At 37.2% G+C, this 24,687-nt stretch overlaps 1 protein-coding gene across 9 annotated transcripts in view; it reads left to right on the top strand.

Annotated features, from left to right (window-relative positions):
• Positions 1-24,687, top strand: part of PTPRC (protein tyrosine phosphatase receptor type C) — a 53,350-nt gene that overhangs the window by 23,552 nt on the left and 5,111 nt on the right. For 4 of the 9 annotated variants that reach the window (XM_015869491.2, XM_015869489.2, XM_032446253.1 and 1 more), the window contains 24 exons: positions 3,583-3,672; positions 4,035-4,055; positions 4,468-4,605; positions 5,402-5,488; positions 6,326-6,358; positions 7,136-7,351; positions 7,840-7,962; positions 9,642-9,794; positions 10,742-10,873; positions 11,390-11,545; positions 12,500-12,705; positions 13,500-13,560; positions 14,828-14,936; positions 16,163-16,191; positions 17,602-17,717; positions 18,243-18,333; positions 18,429-18,505; positions 18,760-18,796; positions 19,372-19,469; positions 20,350-20,475; positions 21,823-21,980; positions 22,351-22,486; positions 23,136-23,285; positions 23,643-23,733. In XM_015869491.2, coding sequence (XP_015724977.1) covers positions 3,583-3,672; positions 4,035-4,055; positions 4,468-4,605; positions 5,402-5,488; positions 6,326-6,358; positions 7,136-7,351; positions 7,840-7,962; positions 9,642-9,794; positions 10,742-10,873; positions 11,390-11,545; positions 12,500-12,705; positions 13,500-13,560; positions 14,828-14,936; positions 16,163-16,191; positions 17,602-17,717; positions 18,243-18,333; positions 18,429-18,505; positions 18,760-18,796; positions 19,372-19,469; positions 20,350-20,475; positions 21,823-21,980; positions 22,351-22,486; positions 23,136-23,285; positions 23,643-23,733 — 2,634 coding nt within the window. The remainder of the gene's footprint in view (positions 1-3,582; positions 3,673-4,034; positions 4,056-4,467; positions 4,606-5,401; positions 5,489-6,325; positions 6,359-7,135; positions 7,352-7,839; positions 7,963-9,641; positions 9,795-10,741; positions 10,874-11,389; positions 11,546-12,499; positions 12,706-13,499; positions 13,561-14,827; positions 14,937-16,162; positions 16,192-17,601; positions 17,718-18,242; positions 18,334-18,428; positions 18,506-18,759; positions 18,797-19,371; positions 19,470-20,349; positions 20,476-21,822; positions 21,981-22,350; positions 22,487-23,135; positions 23,286-23,642; positions 23,734-24,687) is intronic. The other 5 variants (XM_015869492.2, XM_015869493.2, XM_015869494.2 and 2 more) reach the window with 5 other exon arrangements.

The following is a 24,687-nucleotide window of genomic DNA, read 5'->3' as shown; positions in this document are numbered from 1 at the left end:
CGTTTCTCTGAGCTGTGTGTACCAGAGGACCTGTGTGCCCTGGCCTTGGGCACCTCCAGGGATGGGGCGTCCACATCATTTTAGTGCAGCTTGTATCAGCGCCTCACCACCTTCTGAGTAAAGAATTTCTTCTTAACGTCTAACCCAAATTTTGCTTCTTTTAGTTTAAAGCTATTCCTCTTTGTCCTACTGCTATTTCCCCTGTAAGAGATCAGTCTCCTTCCTGCTTCTAAGCTCCCTTCAAGTACTGGAAGGTTGCAGTGAGGTCTTCCCAGAGCCTTCTCTCCTCCAAGCCAAGTAAGCCCAGCTCCCTCAACCTTCCTTCACAAGAGATGTACTTCAGTTAATGTCTCTTTGCCCATAGAAACAAAGTTTTCAGGCTTTTAATGCAGGTTCTTCTGTTTATGTAATAGGAGTTTCATTTAATTACACACAAGCACACAAAGTGTGTGCTGGAGAGTCCTGCTTAAAGAGGTTGCACCTTGAAGCGCACTAACTTTTAATATATCCTAGGTCTGATAGCTGTCTGCTCTTGGGTTGCTTGTTCTTTCCAAAGGGAAAGTGATTTCACTTTATCCCTCCTTTCCTTAGAGGACATAAACAAACATTAACTTATTAGAAGAGTTCACAACATCAGGTCCAGAGTCATGATTGCAGCAGCAACAAAGCTGCTTCTGGGCCTCCAAATGTGACCTTATACCTTATTCTCCTTGGGGTTTAAGATGTTTGTGGTTTATTTTTCTGTAGCCTCATTTATTTTGAAGTTATTCTGTTTACTCTAATCCCATGTTTCAATCTCAAGGCCTGAATGCCTTCAGGCTTTCAGGAGAAAATATGATTAGCTCATCCAGTTTAAAAGTAGTTCTTTGAGTCGCTGTCATCTCAACTAAAACCTTTCTTTTAAGCAGCAGCTGTACTCTTGTCTGCCAACTGATAGTGAGACTTAAAGACAACCAAAGGAATTAGCCAAACTTCCCATCTGCTGGCAGAATGTGCTGGTGGGATCTTTCTGCAAGGTACTTGGCCAAGGTTAGAGCTGCTCAAACACTATTGATAGGTCATAAGTCTTTTGGGTAAGTCGGCAGAGACAAGACAGTGGCCAAATTAAGAAAGGCAAAGGGAAGCTTGGATGCGCGTTTTGTTACTTTTTATATACTTTAATTCTTGCACTTGGATTATCTGAGGCTGTCCTCTTTATATTATCTGAAAAACAGCTTTTTAATGGATGTGCTTTAAAGATGAGAGAAAAGCATTTCCTATTTAAACCCAGACCAACTTGCTCAGCTTGGTAACAATCAGGCTTTCATGCTGCACTGCGTGGTTTTGGGGAGCTGAACATCCTTATTAAAGATATTCTTAGATTCCAGCCTCCGAGTTTCCAGAGACATGTTTTAGAATGTAAGTGTGAGCAAACAGTTTGGACTTTGCAGTTAACTTTGTTAACCAGAGATTGGCTCAGATGTGTTTGAAAACTGCAGGACGTTTAGAGAAAAGTAAGTTAATTTTAGCAACATACCTACTCATACTGGAGTATTACAGTTTGTTTGTTGGGTTCCCTTTTGTCCCTTCAGATTATCTAGGATCTCTCTGTAAGTTTACATCTGCCTTGCTGTTTGAGAGGACTTCTTTAGTGTTTTGGTGCCACCTATTGAGTTCTTATTAACTGCATCCTATTCCATTGCTATAATAAATAACAGCATTGAATCACAGAACAGATTTATAAGCAGCTCAGAATGACATTAAACTGCCACGTGGTTCTGTTGAAATACCAGTGCTTATTCCAAGGTAAAAAGGGTAATCTAGGACTATTATTTTCCAGGTTGCTTTAAGAAGTGATCTGTTCTAGCTGAACCTGGTGTGGGTCACATTGCACAGGGCCATCTCCTCTGTCATCTCTCTCCAAACTTCATCAGTTCTTTGATTGTGTGTAATGTGTAGCATTTGTCACCAGGAGCAAACAAGAAACTGTATTTACAGTGGTATCATTGTTCCTAACTTTACAAGGGAAAGAATGAGGAAAATGGCTTTCACAGGAACTCTAAGGAAATCAATGAGACAGCCAGAATTGCAACACTGTGACAACGCTTTTGCTCATATTATCCAACTTAAGTCAAAAGAGGGAATCTTTATACATTTTCACCTCCCTCACATTTTCATTAATCACCTAGAAAATATTTTTATTTGTTTCATTAGCCACTTTGCGATCTTTCAACTCCTTTTATAAGTATTATTCTTTAAAGTGAAAGTCAGTCTTTACAGATGCTTACAGACAGTAAATTCTAGGCATGAAGTACACTTAATGCACTGAAGCAAGGCAAGGCTTGGGAAGAAAGGGGAATCATTGATTCTTCACCCGATAAGCCAGTTGAAGAAAGAAAAATCATAGCATGACACTGAAAGTGACTGCCAGCTTTCAAACACTGAATTTAAGAAATATGAAGATAACTTGGAGACTGAGTAGATTATGGTAAATATGATTACATATATTAGCATTATGTGGTTCTTTGGCAGCTTGATCTATATAGCTAGATTATACAATTGCTGTTAACAAAGTTTCCAGTCCTTATCTGAGTTTTCAGTTGCTGAAGGTACATTGATGGTTCAAAAGATCATCTATGTTTTTGTTTCCTAACTTTAACAGAAATATAGTGGAGAAGGACTAGTAGCAAAAGGGCAAGGAAGGATAAACACAAGTGACAGAAGAGAGAAGACAGTTTATGGACAGTTACAGCAAGAAGCATGTGAACAAGTGGAAGCTTGCTTGTTACTGAACGCATGGCAGTCATGTTAGAGAGACTTGTCTTCAGGAAGTGAGCAGGACTTCTAATCTTCTTAATTTAAAATGGAAGCTTCTAATTCTCAATGTGAGCAAAAGATGAGGATAACTTTTGTTTTGTGGATGCTCCTGCAAGTTGTTGTTCTCACAGTTCCAGTTGTTGTCATTTATTTTTGTCTCTTGTTCTCCTGATATTACATTACACAAATCTAAAATAGTTTTGGTCAAAGTTTCAAAGCAAAGTGTTAAGCTGAGGTTTATTTTTATAGCTGTGAAGAAGTCACAGCTTCCAGTTGAGATCAGTGAGTAGCTGATAAGAGGTTAACTTAGAGATAGCATTTTCAGGAGAGTTTCTTAAATATAGGCAGGATGGTCCAGGAAAAGTGCTGGGATTTAGGAATGGGTATTAGTAAAAGTAAAGAGCTTTTAGTAATACTGAGCCAAATATTTCTAGCTTTCACGTAGTTGTGGGTTATACACCAGTAAGGTTTTCCTTGAGAAGGGAATTAACCTTGGTGTTTTTCTTGCTAATGAAGTCATTATTCTTTCATCCAAGTTAAGCTCCATTTGTTGATATTACTCACACACATGCTTTGTAGTGAACGGAAAGATTTTGAGAGTTTTAGTTTTTGTTAGTGCAAAATACACTGAAAACTATGAAAATGCCATTTAAGTACTGACCAGTATCTTCTGTCCTAAGAAACGTTGCTTAGAGAAAGCCATACAAACTTCCATACTTTTTCTACTGTAGATGAGCTTCTCACCTCCATGCATTTCTCACTTAATATCTTTTTCTCACTGTGCAGCAGGAAATGATAATCTGACCTCTGCCAGCTCTCCCTCCTCTACGTTACCTACACGCTCCACATCACTCTCACCTCCAAGCATCACTGCAGGTAACCGTGAAATCGGGACCATGGCACTGCTGCTCTTCTGTTACAGCTGAGCTGACATCCATCACAGCCTTCCTTGAAGCAACGTCCATCCTTTAGGCTGCATGGCATGAACTCTCTCAAGACTCAAGAAAATGGAACTTTAATGTGGACAGTACCAGTTCATATACCATATGCTTGATGTTTAGGGGTCCTTGTGGTTGCTACCTATCTTTAAATATTAATTTAGAATAAATAGTTCCCCAGGGAGAGCTCCGCTGATAGGGGAGATGAATTATTCTTTGTTGTCATTCTTCTTGTTGTGTGATTATGTATGATTCAATGAAAGTGTAATTTACTTTTTTTTCTCTCTCTTTCTTCTTTAGGAGCTCAGCCAGCAGCAACTGGTAAGAAATGTTAAATTTAAATTACAGAATTTTAACATCTTTTTTTTTATGATTTCTTCTTCCCTTTTCTTGTTCATGGTCATCTAGTGTAAAGTCTTTTCATTCAGCCCAGTGAAATGAAATACACTTTTTTAAGAGAGTAGAACATCAAACAAGTTTGCTTTTGAGTGATGTGCTTGAGAATATTTAAACTCAGCATATAGTATGGAAGATGTGCAACCAGTACCATAATGGATTACATTTGCTGGATATTCACTTGCCTCCTGCTCCCCCCAGCAATGTGAACCTTGCACATACATGGTACCTTTGATTCTTACCGAGTTCACATGGCCTCAGCAGAGCTGTGTGAAGCTTTGTGTCTCTCCTTGAGTTCATGTCTCCAAAACATTTGATGCTGTGCCTCTCACCACAGGTGCCTCTCCCGCAGCCAGCACACACCTCTCCATGCACTCAGGCTCTGGCCTGACCACGGGACTCAGCCACTCAGAGTATAGCAGCCCTGCTGCCCTCACCACACGCACTCTCACTGCCTTTCATCCAACTGCATCAGGTTTGCTTACTTCTTTCAGGTGCCAGTGATGCCCTTAGAGCTATAGGGAAAAACAGAGTACTTTGACCTCAGAGTAACTTTTTCCACCTTGTGGTTTATCAGAAAGAACAGGTACTTGCAATTCAGCATAGTAGCAAGAGCCCAATCATATCTAGGCTCTGGTATCTCATGGATAAGTCTTGCAGTCATCTCAGTAGTTTTGTAACTCCGGTGAGGGAGGCTGCTGTCAAAGCAAGAACCACACAAATAGACCTAAGAGAAAAGAGGAACTTGTCAGTGGTTTGTGAGCAGGGGGATAAATGCTAACAGTAAGTATGTATCTTATCTGTCAAATAAGCCCAACTGGATTATTGTTTCTGAAGGAGCATGAGGACTATCCATAGTTGTGTTTTATTGTAAGAACACAGCAACATGCCTTAGTTCCTTGTTCACAAGTGTTTGATCAATTTTTATTGTACTATATTGTATTGGCTCTACCCTGGATTGTGCATTTAAATAAAATAAAACAAACAAACCAGAACCATCCACTACCCCCTTTCCCCAGAAAGAATGGTCTCCTTCCATTGCAAAATTCATTTTTAAATGGTGTATTCCAAAAAGTTTCTTTTCTGTTATTGGATAAATTAGCATGAGCCTTCCTTCAGCACCCTTCTCTAGCTTAGAAAAACCCTGGATTTATAAAAAAGAAAAAAGAAGGGGAGGAGGGAGTATAGTGTATGATATTAGTAATGACATAGCCACGTGCAGTAGTCAATTTTACTTCTTAAATGCTGATGTGTTGTTTATTCCCTTACAGATAATTACAGTTCAACATCCTTGCACAGCACCACTTCACCAGTCATCTTGTCAGCAAGCACTGAGACCACCCCCACTAGCACAATAGGTGACAAACTTGCACACAGTCATCACAATTATGATACTGCAAGCACAGAAAATGTGTTAGAATGAGAGAAATAATCTTGCTTTATTTAAAAATCAAAGTTTTTGAGTACAACTGCATTAAACTTCAGGGTTATTTTTTAAGGAATATTATTAATAGCACAAGACACGATATATCATTTGCTGTGTGAAAGAAGAATAGCAGGGGCCCTGCTCAGCCAGCTGGCTTCTCTGCTGAAGGGATGCAACTCCAGGGCCTTTCTTCTGGAGGGAAATTCAGACTTCAGTCAAATACTTTTACCTTAGTACATTTAAATAATTGGTTGCAAGATGGCAGTTCTTTGTTTAAGCTTTTGTACAAATTTCCTAAACGCTGGTTCTTAATTTCTTTTGGATCTTCCAGTATAAAAATAATTGTAAAACAGTGTGTAATGTTGAATGAATCTGTTTTCAGAAAGAGTAGCTATGCATAAAGTAGGTAAATTTTGTTTCATTAGTGATACTATAAACTGTCAGTTAGACATTACATAGCATATGTATTCTGGGATGCTGTTAGAACTTCTATCACAGAGAATGAGTGAATTTGGAATATTCTGGTATAACTTTGTATGGAGTAATGTTAAGAAGAAGAGGTTTGACACCGTTTGAAGATGGTGAAGCATGCATGGTCTCTAAAAGAACTGGCTAAGAAAAGTGTGTAGGTAGTTGATATTCACTTTTTCAGATGTGAGTAGAATTACAACATTCGTAATGTATTGAAGAGTTTTGAGCATTGTCAGTTGTACTCCTTTAACACTCTGTGAGAAGCATACCTTCACTTTTGCTTTTTGTTTTCTTACAGAAAGTACTAAAACAGTGACAGAAGAACCTTGTGGTAAGAAAGACACTCCTTATTCATCTCAGCCCTGCTGGCTGAGCGAATCAGTAAACTCAAAGGAAGCTGATCACAAAAGCAAATTAGTTACCATCTAAACTGTCTTGCAATTCTGGAAGACTGGCACTGAAGTTATTACCACTTCTGGCCTTCTCATCTCCAATCCCAGAACTGCTCAGCTGTCCTCGTACTGGGCTGTTCAGGACTATGGAAGAACCTGTGTTCATTTCAAGAGGCCCTCTCTAATTTTCCCCCATCATGCCAATAATCACACACTGCAAAACGCAGTTCATAGCTCTAGTAAATCCACAGCTTGGATGTTGGTTTCTGTCTCTTTGAAACCACTCCCCTCTCTGGCTTTCAGGGATGGCTTTTGTTATTTATTAGACAGCTATGAAATGTTTTGAACAAGGAAATCTTAAATTTCTCTTTAAGCAGATGATTCAATGTGTCAAAATAAGATATTTATCTTTGAATTGACCTTTTAAATCATAACAAAAAAATGCTTTGGAATGTTTATCTTTTAAATTCATTTGGTTTCCTTTATAGAGAATGATTTAGAAGAATATGTTCCCAAGTAAATTTTCTATTTTAACTAAACTATTTTTAAAGTAGAAGTTATATAAAAAATAAAACTCAAGTATCAAAAAGCAACAAATTTTCCTGCATCTTCTAATTCTTAGGACATGTGTGATACTGTGGGTGCCAAGGAAACACTTAATACTTCTTTAAAATTGTCATAAAGTTATAGTTGACTATTTTTTCTTTCCCTTTTAGATAATGAAGTTGATGATGTGATTATAGTAGACAGGAATGGCTCAGCTGAAGTTACGCTAAAGAATCTCAAAGGAAACAGAGAATATGATATTTTGGGGAAGCCTGGGGAGAGCTCAAAAGTGAATGCCAGCAACAACAAAGCAGTGCTTAAGTGGTGCAGAAGATATACAGTTAGATCTGCTAATTGCAATGACATGCATCTTACTATTCCACCTGGTAGGTATATAAAGGTTTTAGTAATTTCTTTTTTAATTTACTGTTATTATTAGTGGCATATGGCAGTTCAGCCTAAATGGTTTTTCTAATCTGTTGTTGTATTTTCAGAGACACTGACTGAGGTTTTCATATTAAAAAAAAAAAGCGATTTTCTCATTGTAAATGTAAAAAATGAGCTTCATCTGCATTGGCCACGTGCAGCATGGCCAGCAGTAACAAGGCCACTGAGTACTTGAAAGCTATTATTTATGCTGGAGGCTTTGTTCATTAGTGATATTGGTTTTGATGGATTAAAAGTTTTGTTTTTTATTTAAATGCCAATATTGTATTTATTCATGAATACCTTTTAGTTTTCGGTTTCAGCTTCTTGTTAAATTCTTTGCATATTATTCTGTGCTGCGTTTTCATGTTGCAGATCAAATGTATATAAAATAACAAATAAATATATAATTATTCTCACAGTGATATTTAATATTAATCTTTTATAGATGAAAAAAGGTATACTTTTAATGCCCTGAACATTGAAAGCAACTCCGCAACACTGCCCCTAAACTCTTTATTTAGCGACTGTGAAGGTGACAATCCTAATGTGACTGTTAGCTGCAAAACAGGTAAGATACATCTAACATTTTAAATGCTGATCATTTTTTATTATTTTGTAAGCAATGTAGGTGTTGTTATTGAATGAGATTGGTAGATTTCAATTAATTACACCAGTGTGAGTGAAGAGTTGTTCAGAATTTCTGAGGTTAACAAGTCAGAGACTACCCTCTGGGGCTTGCACACCCTGCCAGACTTCTGCAGAGAGTTCAAGCCCAGAAAGCTCACTTGTAGAGATTACTAGCTTCACAATTAGTAGACAAAGAGCTTTTGAGCTCCTGCTTGATGGCCTGAAGGAAAAGTGAGAGCTTAGAGACTGAGTGTCTACTTTGAGCTTCTTCCTTACAGCCTATTTTGGCAGCTGGCTCTGCAGGCTCCTGTACAGTGAGAGTTGAGGCACTCTGTTCTTGGAGCGTAAGGTGAAATAATACAAAAGATGGTAATAATACAAGAAGGATGGTGATAGATATCCAAAAGGTTATCTATAGGAAAAACTCACCAATATGGATGCCTTCAGTCTGGCTGGAAAATGCTGAGGCTGGCTATCTGATCTCCACAAAGGAGCAGTCTCAAAGAGATGCTGCCTTAGTGGTGGTCAGCCCTTAAATGAAGTCTAGGAGTGGTGGAGTCAAGCTCCAACCCTTCTGGGAGCACAGCTGAATTACCCTCACCTGTGCTCCCACAGCTGACCGGACACTTGCCTCAGCTAATTAATCAGAGCTTCAGGCTGTGATTACCAGTTTCCCATACATGGAGTTTGCTGGCTTTGGAGCCTAAGGAAACATTGGCTCAATGGCTGCTGATGTCATAGAGAAGGTATGCTGGATATATTCTCACTTCCCAGCAAAATGCATGATGAATGTTCTCTTCAGTGCGTTTATCAATGATCTGAATGCAGGAGTTGAATACGGGCTAAGTTTGCAGATGGTACTAAATAGCAAAGGGCTATTGCTTCCCATAATGGTAAAGCTGCCTTGCACTGAGAGCTTGATAGAATGGAGGACTGGGCAGTCAATAGCTGTGAAATTTAGCAAGGGCAAATGCTGGATTCTGCACTTGGAACCGAGTAATCTTTCAAGCTCATATAGTCTGAGGAACAAATTGCTGCAGTGCAACCCTGCGTACAGAGATCTGGGGGTTTTAGTTGATGGCAGTTCTTTTCAGATAGGATAGCTGAGAACTGCAGAGGTTGCCCAGAGAAATGGTTGTGTTCCCAAGCTTGCTGGTGTTCAAGAAGTGTTTCAACAGTGCTGTTAGGTATATGGTTTAATTTTATTTTGCACTGGAATTGGACTCAACGATCGTCATGGTCCCTTCCAGTTCCAAATAAAGTCTATGATTCCAGTGTCCTGGGACTGAGGTTTTGCATTTGAGAGAGCTGAAGATTGTGACGGGTGAGCTATTAAGAACCTGTGGTGCTCCAGATTTCTGCCATGAATTCCTTTATTTCTATGCTTAAACTGTTGGAAAGTCAAATCATTTGAGTGTTAGTGATGGAAAGTAAAGATCTATGCAAACTGAGTTGATATAAAAGAACATAGAGCTCAGTCATCAGATGAGCTTGTATACTTTTCTGTTTGAGCTACTTCTGTAGTTATATAGAAATCATATTGATAAAATCCCTGTCAAAATGATGTTATATGCTTTCAGAGTTGTGAAAAATGTTCTTAAGACATTTTTATGTCCACAGATTCCGGAAATTTAGAAGACATTGGGGAATTAATTAATAACCACATATTGATAAAGGATTTATTACCCGACAGTGAGTACATCTGCAGTGTTACAGTACGCTTCTTTGAAAAGAACTTTACCAAAGAAAGTAAAATAACCACAGATTACAATGGTAAGAATAAGGCTTATTTTTGCTTTATGTACCGTATACTTCTAGAAAATACCATTACGAATTCCACTATCTCTTTGCCTGAGGATGAAGATGTATGTTGGGCATCACACTCAGCCAGTCTTATGTTCTCTGCCAGCTCCTGCCATCCCATCTCTTGTCCTTTGTATTTTATGACCATAGTCACCATGGTCTTTTCCTTTGCCAGCCCCTGGTTCAGACCTGCAGTCTGATGCCATTCTCTCCTTCTCCCAGAGATTAACTGTTTGGGTTTTTTTTGAGAGAGAACTTGGCTTAATATAAGCAAGTTTCAGTGAATCATAGAATCATAGAATGGCCTGGGATGAAGGGGACCTTAAAGATCATCTAGTTTTAACTCCCCTGCCGTGGGCAGGGTCTCCAACCACCAGACCGGGCTACCCAGCACCTGAAGGTGCAGGTCTAGCTAAAAACAATTGTTGAATTCTTGCTTTTGAAGAGAGTTGTGGTAGAATAATTGCAAAGAATGTTTACAGAGAAAATGATATGTTTTTCTACAGCATGTTCCTGGAGATGGCTTAGCTTTATTTTCTGAATTAAACAGAAAATCACTCTAAACCAAGTGACCTGTAAAGGAAACTTCAGGATAAACACAAATATATTGTTAAAATGATAAGGAATTTAAAATATTCTATTTTAATTGGAAGTGCTGGAAAATTTTAGTAATATGTGATATTTCTGTATTCACCTGTATCTAAAATGTAATAAATTTATACAATGTCTCCAATTTTATGATTTTACATGAACTCTCTTTATAGTTATGTATAGTTTCTCTGAATGAAATGTACAATGCAAAATCTTAAATCTTGTGTACTGTCTAATGAAATGTAATTTAATCAAAGTCGATAAAAAAGGAGTATTTTGCATTTTTATTCAAACTTTTTCTTCCCACCACGTTTGTTTTCAAACAGCTCCAAAAGCACCAGAAAACCTCACAATGCATCCTACTGCCAGAAACGTAACAATTGTGTGGATGAGACCTACCAACACACCAGAAAAACATATAGATGGCTATATTGTGAGATGCAATTACACTAATGAATGTAAGTGTTGCCCCTTTGTTATAGAATAATTCCATACATGTTTTAATATTTACAGAGTACTGAGCGTGATACATTTTCCAAATGTATTTCTAAAACCTGTCCAGTAAAAGCAATTAAACATTTTTATTTATTTATTTATTTATTTATTTATTTATTTATTTATTTGTACATACGTTTTCTTTTAACTTTTCTTTGAGGTTGCTCCAGTCGAGCAGTGTGGTTATTCAGTTTATCACTTCAGGACATCACTCTGTCACACATGAGTGTGTCTTGCAGTAAAAATGACCCAATAGGGTCAGTTACCTGATAAGTTTTTAGCACAGTATTCTCTGCTTAATGTTTTGAAAAGACAGAGCCTGATGTGTTGTTTCAGAAAATATTTGTCAAATTTAGATAGTAATTAAAATAAGTAATTAAGATGGAAGTACACAACAGTGGATTTGCGTAACTTTGACAAGGTGCAAGAGATCTTAATTAATTAATAAATAAATCTTAACTTCATTTTTCTTTTTTAAGACAACGTTTCCGTGAATGAGAGCAGCTTTACTTGTGATGATTTAGAACCTTATGCTGATGGCTTTGTTTCTGTAAGAGCATATAAAAAAAGCAAGCATGGGAATAAAACCTTTTTGGGCGAACCAGCGGGAGAACACTTCAAAACAAAACCAGCAAGTAAGTCTCATTTGCTAATTGTTGCAAACAAGGCTGGCACTAACACAGGAAACAGGCAATTTCTTATTGGACTTCGCTGTAGTTTATTAAGTGTTACTAGTATTTCCCCATAAGATTAGTAACATTCCTATTTTTACCGACATTTATATCATTAGTGTTTCATTTCTGATTATATAATATTATTTTTAATTAAACATTTAATATTTTTATCCATACTAGATATATTTTTTTTTAATTGCATTCCTTTGAAATTGATGACAGGAAGATCAGAAGAACCTCTTCCACCAGATTTTGACTATATTTTCTGATGGAGACAAGGGTTGATATAGACATTACTGCTTCGTATCTTATTAGTGGTGGTGGTAATGGGTTGATTGGTTTCTTTCCCCCAGTGCTCAGAACTGAGCATAGAAGTCAAGGTGCAGCACCACCAGTGGGATGGCATACCTGGTGGGATACAAAATGGGTATTTTCTCTAGCTGCACAGAATAAGAAAAAATACTTCATAGGGAAAAATAAAACATTGTTTTTGTGCAAGTGATGTCACAGTAGCTTAAATTGGCATGCTTGTTTGTGTATGCAACTAGTGCTTTCCCACATCAGTTTTGAAGCCTATATACTCAGGCTGAAAACTTTGCTTGTTTCCATGTTTTGTCTGTTGTCCCACATTCCTCAAATTTGGTGAATGACATCAGAACTGAAAGGTAGTTGCCATCTTAGTGTCTTTGCAGCCCAACTCGGTTCTGTTCCTCCCAGCTGTCTCAGTTCCCTTTGGCAGCTTTTTCAGCTCAGATAAGGCCATGCTGATTTCACAAACTGGGACTGTGATTTTTAAGGAAGACATCGCATAACGTTGTTAAGAGAGGGTATAACAAGTAGACATGAACACATACTGTTAAAATGTTTGGTTTGAAATGATGTGAATGGATCCAGTAACGCTTCTTTTACAAATAGAACCAGAGAAAGTGACTGAGTTCAAACTGAAATTGCTGGCTGACAATGCTGTCCAAGTTGCCTGCAGAAGTCAAAAAGTGTATGGAAATGAAACAAAATTTGAATTGTCTTGGAATTCCAGCAGCAAAAGTGATGAGAGGAAGAGTAAGAATGAATGCAATTTTATAATAAAAGATCTCTCTTACTTGACAAAATATACGTTTAAGGTAAGTGAGCTTATTAAGCTAAATATAAAGCAAAACTCCTATATTTACATTGTTTAGGTGCACTGTACTTGATTTTAGAGTAAGGGGCAAATGGGGTGGTGGAGATGATCTATGGGTCTGCAGGCAGGAGATGTAAACAAGTGGCTGTTACTTATGACATAACAAGTCTCTGCATGTGTTTCTAGTCATATCAGTCAGGCCCTCTTGCTATTCCATATAGAGTCTGACAGCATGAAACATACAGAATAGCCTGGGACAGAGTGAAGGACTTTTATAAAGAAAATGAAAAATGAGGGATTAATGTACAGTAGTGTAAAATATATGAACTTCTTTAGCAGTTGTTTTTGGCTTTTGTAATTTAACCTTTCATGAACAAATCCCAGTACAGCAATTGGCCTATAAATATCCAAATCAGTTTACTATTTATATATTTGGTATTGAAACAAATAAAATAATGATGCTTCATTTCACTTCATTTGGTTTCTCTTTCAGATTTGAGATATTTGATTAGAAACAGAATGTATTTGTAGGTCTGTCTGTCTTTCACTTTGGAAAATGTCTCCTGTTTCTTTAACGTTGTTATTGAGTTAAACAGTTATTTCTGGATCTAGATTTCTCTTGCTGTAACTTAGCTGGAAACATGAGATGTACTACAACAGGCTGCCAGTGAGAATAGTTCATTGCAAATAGTTATATTTGAAAGACGTGCAGATTTTTTCTTTTTGAAGAATCTACACAAGCATTTTTACTTGATTTATCTTAATATTTTTATTATTCTCACCCACTGTATACAGATCTCTGTGTTTAATGGAGTATATACAGGAGACTCAGTATATGAGGAAATATATACCAGATGTAAGTAAAAACATATAGCATCTTTCCTGTCTGACTTGAGTGTATTATGGAGTAATGGTGTAAATTCTGAATTATATTACAATCTGCCTATTTCTATTAACAATGAACTGCATTAAAAAAAATAAATGTCCTTTTACAACATTAATGTAAAACACCATGTTAGCAACTCATCAAATGTGGCTCAGAATTACCTGCATAGCCGTGGTTTCCTCACGCAACATTCTAATGTATTTAGAAATTCATTCCTCTAACTTAGATTATTCACTTCAGAATTATTTTCCCTCATTCAGCTGTTGTGTTCCATGAGCCGCATTTTGTGAGGGAATCCCCACTCTCATGGAGCGTGTGTCTACAACTTCAGATATTTTAAGAAAGTCTAAATGTCAGAGGCATGAATAGTAGACTAGATATAAATTAAGAAGAACTTTGTGTATTACTTAAGTAAAGTAACTTATTTACATGAAAGACTTTTCCCATTGCATCTTTTTAGGAGATATACCTTGATGTCTCTCAAAGAAGTCTAATCAACCATCAGAGTCACAGGGAATAAGATCTCCCATATGAGAAATCCTGTTTTGAATTCAGTTCAAAATAATGACTGGATTAAAGGAACTGAAAAATGACTTTTTCATTTGAAGAATATTAGTTACTTTAAAATGGTTTGGTAGAGCTTGCAGGAGCAGTCATTTAACAACAACAACAAAAAGATTAAAAAGACGAAAGTTAAGAGATCTGTTGAGGAACGGAGCTTTTTCTGACCTACTACCCAAGACTTCACGTCTATTCATGTAGTCAGAAAATGATGACAGGATGGGCTGTTGTGTGGAGGGCAGGCTGCACTTGGTGGTGGAGCTGCAGCAGCCCTGGGGATGAGGCCCCCCCATTCCCACACTAGGGGCAGCTCCAGCTCCCTGCTCATTGAGTGCAGCACACAGACCAGGGCCATGCCAGGCTGGTGAGCTGTGGCATTTTGACAGGTGGACATGGAGGACTACAGTTAAAGTTTTCATAGTAAGGAAGAAGTTGTTCCCTCCTTTTCTGTGGCTTTAACACGTTTTCACTTTGGAATAACAAACCTAAACTTAATACTTAAAAGTAAGTATGTAGTTGTTTTCACATAGACACACACACACCAAAAGAAAGAAAATCAGAGCCTTGCACTGGTTTGTGTACATACTTTTTAAAATCAGAGAGAAAAAATAGGAAATGTATGTACTGTTAATTGTTTATCTGAGAAATAATGTGTTTATTCTTTGCCTGTCTCTAGATAACTCGAGGGCCTTGATTATATTCTTGGTGTTCTTGATTGTTGTGACATCAATAGCTTTACTATTGGTTCTGTATAAAATCTATGACCTTCACCAAAAAAAGCTTAGGTAAGTTTTGTATTTCTCTCCCTTTCTTAAAAAACTTTTTTTTTTTCTTTTCTTTTTTTTTTTTTTTTCTGCTTTTCAACAATATTTCACAAGTGGTAGCACAGAAGTGTTAGAAGTCTCATATTTCTCTGATCTTGGAACAGCCATCCATTCATCTTTTCATCCTTTCAAAAGAAACTCGGAATCCCTCCTGTTGCCTTGTCTGGTAATGCAAATACAGTGAGAGAAAATTAAAATCTCCCTGGTCTGCCGTTTTGTCTGAAACACAGAGGGACCAGTCTGCTAGGAGAAAATGCTTGTCACTATGTTTGTGAAAAATATTCACAAGTTACCTGGAATACCTCTCCTAAAAGATTTCAATTATAAGTATTGGAAATGACACAGTTTCTTGGGACTGTTTTGAGTTTGGATTCACGCATCTCAGAGAAGCTGTTTATTACAGACATCTCTGGGTTGACTTGACAGGGTCTCTAGGATGGTATATTGGGACAGGACAGCTATTGCCTTCCCTTAGCACTGTACTGGAACACCAGGCTGACTGCTGCTTCCACTGTGAAGTGTGCTGTGCAACATGTGAGGGGACATTTACTGCTGGCAGAGAAGGAGGACTTAGAACAGATCCTTCAGAAGTCTCTCAGCCACTTTGAAAGCCACAGTTAAACCGGGGAGTTCATCTCTTCCAGATCCTCTCATCCATTCTTTCCCAACTAGGAGGGCAGGGAGCTGCTCTTCCTCAGACTCAAACTTTTCTAATTCAGTAAGCAAAATCAATTTTCACTTATATGACTCTAGAAGAGGTTGAGTTGTTCTGTTTTAGTACTTAATTTTATTATTATTTAATTTATATTTTACATATGAGTAAGCTTTCTGACACATGTTTAACAAGAAAAGCAAAGGTAGTGTGAGGAGTCACTCCAAACAATAAGTTAAAGATGTTTCCTATGGGTGTTAAGGATGGAATTATGCAAGCAGCAACACTTTTTGATGCATCTCCTTTGTTTTCCTTCTTATTGGTGCTCAGTGCAGGACAACAGAGATCCCAACCACATCTACCCAGGGGCTGTCAGCCTCAGCTGCAGCATTCTTGTTTTACAGTGAGCTTATAATGCTGTCTGTTGGTTACTGAAAAGCCTTGGTGTCTCTATGTGAAACTGCATTTATTTAACTTGTTATCAGATACAAGTTGTATCAGTCAAAGCTTTTACAGATTCTTTTGCCTCTTACAGCAATTCTTCTGAAGTCATCAGCCTTGTAGGTGAGTACCTTTATACTTAACAGGTGGTGAGATATCTGACTGCCAGTTTTGAAATGTTTACATTCTAGGTTATATATGTAGATTGCAAATATTAGCATGATATTACCTAATCCAGGGAAATGCAGAAAAAAACAACAACTTGAGTGTTTTTGAAATATTAAATTTCAAATATGTTTTAGAGCATTTATACGTGAACTAAAATTTTATCAGTTTGAAAAACTCTAATTATTTCATTGAAAAAAAAACAATTGTGATCTCTGACAAGTCATCACATTTGTAACCCTGAAAGCAACTTCAGAATCAAATGCTGCTTCACCTAGAATTTTCCTTCCCAATATACCTTCTTCAAAGCAAGGATTTTAACACAAAGCAGTACTTTATCACTGTAAATTTTTTAAGGCTTTCAAATTCCAGAGACTGAAACTAGACACCGTGTGCAAGATTTTGGACAGGATTTCAAAGCTTATGAGGAAAGACTAAATCAGTGAATACTAGAAAGCTTAAAGAAAAAAAATGGAGTGCATATATAGGCTACTCCAAAAGTGATGCCTCCTATATGTTTTCATGGGAAGGAGTAAAATAGCACTGCTTGAGAGAGCAAATTCTCAGCCACAGTGTTTTTCAACACTGTCACCACAATTGGGTGTACATTTACATCGGCAAAGAACAAGAGCTTGCATGTTGCACCAGTGAAGGTGACCTGCTGTTGCTGTTGCCACTGCTGAAATGGGCCAGTATTATGAAATAAGAAGCAATGCTTTCGGTGCAGCCCTTGTATTAAATGGGATGTTATGCAATATTGATATTCAAATCCATTTGCTCAGACACATTTAATTGCTTAAAGAAATCTTTGAAACAAGTGAAAAAATATAGTTAGAGATGTTAAGCCTTGTCAATTGTTATCATTAAATTTAGTATTGCAGATTATTACAACAGAATATGATGGAGAATATGTCAGAGAAAATTAGGAAAAATAAGCAACATATGTTGTTATATTTCAAGAGAAATGTGAACAGGCTGTTTATACAGTAAGTCAGTTTACCATTGCCAGTAAACAATTACAACGCCCACGTAGCAGTGGTGGGTGTTTGGGCTGTCTGTTGCAGTGACCCAGGTGTGACAACCGCCACTTTGTGCAAAAGCACCATTCACGCTGAGGCCCCACACACAGCCTCCTGCTGGTGTATCCTCAATTCCACTGCAGAGCTGGGGCAAGTCCTGTTATTCCTGGGACCTGTTTGCTTGTAGATCTCCTGAGGGACACCGGTTCGTGAAAAATTAACATGCTCAGTTAAAATAGATGGGTTTGTCCTTTTGTTAATACAGCTGATAGTTTGAGAATCACATTTGCTGAAATGTAATTTGTATTTTAAAAGCCAGTAAAGATAAATGTTCGACATATTTACACAGTTAAAGATGATGAAAGACAGCTTTTGAACATAGAGCCAATACCTTCAGAGAAACTGTTGGAGACATACAAGAGGAAGATTGCGGATGAAGGAAGACTTTTCTTGGATGAATTTCAGGTTTGTCACTGGCTTGAAATATACCACAGATTTGTGGCCAGGTGGTGGGAAGAATTCTTTTCAAGAGCATGTCTGAAGTATATGTACTGCTTACAAATACAACTCAAAGAGCAGAAACCTGAGTGAATTCTCATCAATGGTCACATAAGGCTCCTGCTATTTTTGCTACCGACTTCTCTTCATTGCTAGATCATATTACAATTTTTCCTTCTCTTTCTGGAGATGGTTTTCAGCAAAAATAGTTAAAAATATCTAATTCAAAAGTACTTTTTGAGATAGATTATCTCTAGTCTCTCTTACTATGTGGGATTGGGGTTATAAACAATTTCCTGGAGATATATAACAAAAGGAAATAAATTTAATGATCATTATAAAAGAAAGAAATATGTGAAATAGTTTTGTATGAAACAAAATGTTGTCTTTCAGATTCTTAGCAGCACCAAATTTCTTCTGTATTTATTTGATTGTAAACAAGAGCTATTTGAAGTACATGATTACCAATCAAATAAACATTGTTACCTACAGAGCATTCCAAGAATTTTCACTAAGTTTTCAATGAAGGAGGCCAAGAGGAGCCATAATCAGAACAAAAACCGTTACATCGATATTCTTCCATGTGAGTATTCCTATGGTTTTTACATGGCGTATTGGTACTTCTTTTCTCAGTTCCTTGTGAGAGTATAATTATTTTGTTTCAAACAATTTAAACAGATGATCATAACCGTGTTGAGCTCTCTGAGATTCCAGGAGACCCAGGATCAGACTATATCAACGCAAGTTATGTTGATGTGAGTTATACTTGTACAAAGCTATAGGCCTTATTGAAGAAGTTTTCTGTTCTGTGCATTTTGTGCATTAAACAGCTTTGCAGATATCCCCATGTGGTTCGTTCCATTTAACAATGAGATTATTGGACTGTTGGATGTGGAAATCATTTTTAGAGCTACAAGCCTTATAAAGTCTTGCTCATGCTTCTTTTCTTGCTTGTTTGTTTTTTGTTTTGTTTTGGTTTTGAGTTGAATAACATTGTATATTTTAATAGGGCTTCAAAGAACCGAGAAAGTATATTGCAGCACAAGGTAAATTTAACCCTAAATTATTTGTTTTATTCTTTCAATCGCTTCTTTTTAGTCATAAGTAAACTTAAATTAAGTTTGACATTTTAAAATTTAATGAGAAAATGTTTCCAATAACTTTTGGCTTGGAGAATGTTGTGAAAGTGAACAAATAATACTTCAGACGTAGACTTCTGATGGTGCATAACTTTACTCCAGGAGTTTTCACATTTCACAGCTATGTGCTTGAAAACGTGTGAAAATTTTAAAGTGCAGCCTAATGGCAGCAGCCCTAATAAAAGCAAATCTGTGGCTGTTATTTGCATGGTATCTGCTTCGCTTTTCAGACTGCAGGGCTAACATCAACAAGGCAGCTTTTGAGTAGCTGTACTCTGGAAAAAATGCCTTGAAATATCACACAATCACAGAATCATAGGGGTTTGAATGGCCCTCTGGAGATGGATTCCAGCCCTCTGCGAAGGCAGGTTCCCTACAGCAGGTTGCACAGGAAAGCATCCCAGCAGGTCATGAATGTCTTCAGCAAAGGAGACTCCACAGTGCCACATAACCCTCACAGTAAATAAATTTTCTTCTGCTAGGCCCCAAGGATGAAACCACGGATGATTTCTGGAGAATGATCTGGGAACAGAAAGCAACAATTATCGTCATGGTTACTCGCTGTGAGGAAGGAAACAGGGTGAGAAATGCCCATCCATCCATTCATCGTTCTTTTGACTGAAAACAGAATGGGTTGCTATGCTTTGGTGGATTACATTTTCTCCTTCAGTCGTCTGTTTCCATTCTTTGTTGTTCTGACTTTGTCAAAACCTATGTTGGATAGCATGCCAAAATAGTGTTCCTTTATGGAATTATCGCTCATCAGAAAATGTCACTTTATTTACAGCTGTAAGTAGTAGAGGGTGGGCTTCCAAGTATAAGTCCAGAAAAGGGCTTGAGGTAGAATTCTGGCTTTTTGTAGTTGTGACAAAAAATGCATCATTTGTGTTTTCCCCTGTCTAGACTCTTCTGATATCCTGTCAATGCTCTCAGTTAAGAATCTTTTTTATATCTATTGTCTTTTTCCCTTCCTTTAATTGGGAAAGTTGGATGCTTCTGGCTTGATTATGTTCCTTACTCCATATAGAGCAGGCAAGAAGTTTTGATAGCTTTTAAAGATTAAAAGATTAACAGCATGCAGATTTAAAGCATTCCCAAGCTGTTTTTATCAGCAAGCATGAGCAAAGTTCCTCACTGGAGGCTGAAAAAGATGCTGTAGAATTAGCAACAATCTACAGATTTCAGGCGACAACAAGGTCTGCATGGAGTTGTTCACATTATTACCTAGTATATAAGATTTTTTCCCACTTTGTGTTCCAAGTTAAATTCCATAGGTATTTGGAATTATTTGGCAATGACATCCTAAGCATTGACTGCCTTTTCAGGGGAGGACAAGGCCTGTGAGGATCTGGAAAACTGTATGAAGTTACTGTCTATTTTAAATTAGACTTTGTTCTAACTCTCTGCTGTCTGCCACTTTGCTAGCATTCTACTCACCAATTAACTTCCTATATTCGTAGAACAAATGTGCCCAGTACTGGCCGTCAATGGAGAATGGCTCTGCAACATATGGGGACATTATTGTGAAGATCAACGAAAGTAAAACGTGTCCAGACTATATAATTCAGAAACTACACATCACAAATGTAAGTTGACTTAGGAGCATAAGGCTGAATGGGGGTCAGGCTGTAGGTTTTGTTAAGAGATTATTTATAGCTTGAGAAGAGTTAGCTAGCAATTTAAGATGCTTTGCTTGTGTTTCCCAAGTAACATTTTGTTTAGAAGAGAACGTGTTGGATGTGGGCGTCATTTCTTTCAGGAAATGTGAGTTAGACATGTATTTCCCAATTTTAAAAACTATTTTTTTGTAGTATCTGGACTGTGTTTAAGGGGAATCTGTTAATGTGTTAAGTATGGAAATACTTAATACTTCATGTTTTTCTTATGCCTTGTTCCTTAATACAGAAATTTTATGTGCACCTCAGAATTGTCTTTTGCAAAATCAATGTGACTCATAGGACACTGTTACATTCCTTCATGATTACTGTACAGTAGGACAGTTACAAATTCGAGTGATCTCAATTGCAGTTATAAATATAAACATTATAAAATTACCATCTGGCTATGTGAAGAGTCAATGAAATATATTATTTGCTCTGTGAGTAACTGAGAACAAAATTTGCCACATAAGGCTAAATGCTCCTTTCACGCCCTTTGCAAATAAATTTTAGTGAGGGTAAGTGAAACTTAATTCTCAGATAAAAGCATTAAAACTCAGTGTAATTCTACTGAGATATCTTGAGCAGAAGAATCAGTCAAATCCACTCATTTTGAGTCATTATTTCAGCTGGAAATTCCTTTTCTTCTGTCTCATTACCTTCCAGTAATGCAAAAAATTGCAACTAAGTGAGATAAGTGTTGTAAATAATTGCTCTGTGACTAACCCAAAAAGCAAAAAATTGCTACATGAGAACTACATGAGAACTATGAGAACTATGAGAATGATGAGAACTACAGCTTTACTGTGTCTATTTCTACTATGGATTACAGTTAAATGTATCTTTATTTTGTTCATATTTTATTATTTTATTTATTATTCTTAACCTAAGGTGCCCTCAGCAGACTACTTCTAGGAAACATGAGAAAATTACTAACCAGTACAACTTGAAACAAGTAGAGCTATAAACTGAGTTATTTATGAATGGAATGGTGAAACATATTATGCTCTGGATCACAGTTAGGCTAGCCTGAGAATAATGTCATTGTGAATTACTGATTCACAGCTCTTGACAGTTAATTTTAATTAAAAGTGAATATGAAAAATATAACTTGAGAGGCCTTTGGGAGCCTCACATGACACCAAACTGTCAGCAATTTCTGTTTCAATATTTGATTACTTTTGTCCTTATTTTTCTTTTGTGTATCTGCATTTGATTTTGGCCTTCCATAAATATATATATATATTTTAAGAAGTCATACTTCTCTTTGTCCAGGGAAGAGAAAGAACATCTGGAAGAGATGTCACTCATATTCAGTTCACCAGCTGGCCAGACCATGGTGTTCCTGAGGATCCACATCTCCTTCTCAAACTTAGACGCAGAGTAAAGGCTCTCAGCAACTTTTTTAGTGGCCCAATAGTAGTTCATTGCAGGTACATCATAAAAAAATTATAATGATTATTTTATGTTAAATGAATATGAAATTAATCTATTCACTAGAAGGGAGCTAGCAAAAGTTAGTAGTAATTGGCTTATCCCAAATTACTTGAGAGAAAGGTAGTTAAAGATGCAAGGGAAGGCCTTTTTTCTGATGGATCATTTGCTATACAAGCTGACTAAACCTGAGGATACGTAGACTTTTGAAAAGCAGCCAGGTAAATGCTGCATTACTCTGGCTGTAAGCACAATGACTGACAGAACTGGACTTATTGTAATTAAAAAGCATTTAAAAATCAGACTCATCATTTTTAGTATTGCCAATTAATTTCCAGTGAGATAATCAAATCCCTTTACACTTTGCAGTGCTGGAGTTGGGCGCACTGGGACCTACATTGGAATTGATGCTATGTTGGAGGGTCTGGATGCAGAAGGCAGAGTGGATGTTTATGGCTATGTTGTGAAGCTGCGCCGGCAGCGGTGCCTCATGGTTCAAGTAGAGGTATCTTGCTAAAGTTCCTTTCACTTAAAACTCTCTTTTACTAGTTCTTCATCAGTATTTCTCAGAACTGCTCTGCTCAGTTGTGGATACTGTTAAAATCCAGACAAAGAATTTTATACAAAATCCAGCTCTGAAAAATATTAGGTGAGAGAAGAACTTCCAGCAGTTTTTTGTTTAGTTTAAATTTAACAAGTTTAGGCTTATTAAGTTTAGATGCCGGAGAAAGAAGACAGTTACATCCTAGATTTGATAATCCAGCTTTTGTCATGCAGCTCATAAGTCAAAGAAGCAGAACTGAACTTGCATAGTCAAATAAATCTTGTACTGAAGAAACTGTCTGGCAGGGTTTTCAGCTGAGAGTACAATTGCAGGCTTAATGGGGTGAATATTTTTAACTTATTAAGGTTTTTTTCCAATCTTTCAAATCTTAATTGCATGGTTTTTTATTGACGTGACATATATTTATTTTCATTTAACACATTGTGTGCTCCAAAATATTTAACTTGGAAGCCCATATGATTTTTAGTAGTTGAATGTAGTGGCTGCTTAATGATAATGTTTAATGTTACTACAACATAAAAAATAGTGGTTGGTAGTTGCTAACTCATAAATAATTCAATTCTTAAACTTTTCAAATGGAAAACACCAGTCACAGTACATCCTTATCCATCAAGCACTAGTGGAATACAATCAGTACGGAGAAACAGAGGTCAGCCTCTCAGAACTACATTCCTATCTTAACAATCTGAAAAGAAAAGATCCTCCAAGTGAACCTTCTCTGCTGGAGGCAGAATTTCAGGTAAAGAAACATTGTTTTCTAGTTCTTTAGGCCTTCACTCCCACTTAGATTTGAAAGTAACTTGTACAGTAGCTGCAAGAAAGGGATAACGTGTATAATAGATCACTTCTGTGATAATATTTTTAATCAAATTAGGGACGTAGGATGATTATTGTGCCTGTGAACCATATTTTCCATGTTACTGTACTTGTTAGAGTTGGCATTTTTAAGCTACAGTCCAGATGTGACCTAACTTTATAGAATTAAAGTAAGAATTCAAGGCACTGGGAGATGAGGACAGGATGTGGGTATTCAGAGGGGACCAAGATACAAGAAACTGTTTTTATCTCAAACGTAACATCAAACTTATTTCTTTAGAGACTTCCTTCCTACAAGGGATGGAGGACACAGAACACTGGGAATCGAGAGGAAAATAAAAACAAAAATAGGAGTGCCAACACAATTCCATGTAAGTATTTTCTGTGAACCTTCTGAGTTTTATCTACTATCGTCTTTAAGAAATCCTATTAAATTCTGAACAATTGAGGCCAGTAAATTGCCTTACAGAGATGTATTTAAGTAATTTCTCAGGACTGTAAAATTAGAAAATCCCCTCATGATTTAAATAAGAAATGATTTTTTTAAAATGTGAATTTTTGGGAGTGGTTTATTTCAAACAAAGTGATCTTCATTCTGCAGTTTTTAAGTGAAAGACTGGCCTTTTTCTGGTTGCAGTTTCCATTAAAACATCAGGAACCAGCTGTCTTGTCCAGTGGTGAAAATGAAGAACTTGGTGACTGATGAGCTAGCGAGGGATGACAGGCACTAGGTTTCAAAGAACGGCTTGCACTCTTATGTATAGGGCAAAACTTTGTTCAGTATTTGGATGCAGCATGCCCCAAAATGTTTGTGGTTCACCTGGGAATTGCACAGGGAAGAGGAAGCCTGATGGATGGAAACCTGGAGTAGCTTTTATCAAATCCTCATTCTCCAGCACTGGAGAACTTGGCATTACTCAAGGTGCAGGAGCTCATAGTGCTCTTCTATCAAACCCCTTTTTTCTGATGCCTCTTGGTGTTCTGCCAGGAAGGACACTACTGTCTGTACACTGCAGGTCATAGTGTGTTTTGCAAGGGTTTTTCAGAATCAGAACCCAGTTCCCTGACTCTCCTCTGCTAGTCAGAGAGTGACAAATGTTCACCTGGTAGCAAATTCAGTAATGGATACAGTTCAGAGTGAGTAGATAAACTTCTTTCCTCCACTCAGCTCTGAGAAGAAAGCAAGCAAACCACAGGGGAACCCAAGCCACCACTACTTCTTTACCCAGTAATAAAAAACAGTAGCTGGGATTCCCTGGAGATGGCAGGAGGATGATCACATAGAGTGTCAGCCCTGCTCCAGTACTGTTATATGAGCAGCAACG

Source organism: Coturnix japonica, chromosome 8, assembly GCF_001577835.2.
Source record: "Coturnix japonica isolate 7356 chromosome 8, Coturnix japonica 2.1, whole genome shotgun sequence".
Classification (NCBI taxonomy): domain Eukaryota; kingdom Metazoa; phylum Chordata; class Aves; order Galliformes; family Phasianidae; genus Coturnix; species Coturnix japonica.
This window is presented reverse-complemented; position numbering and strand designations above follow the sequence as displayed.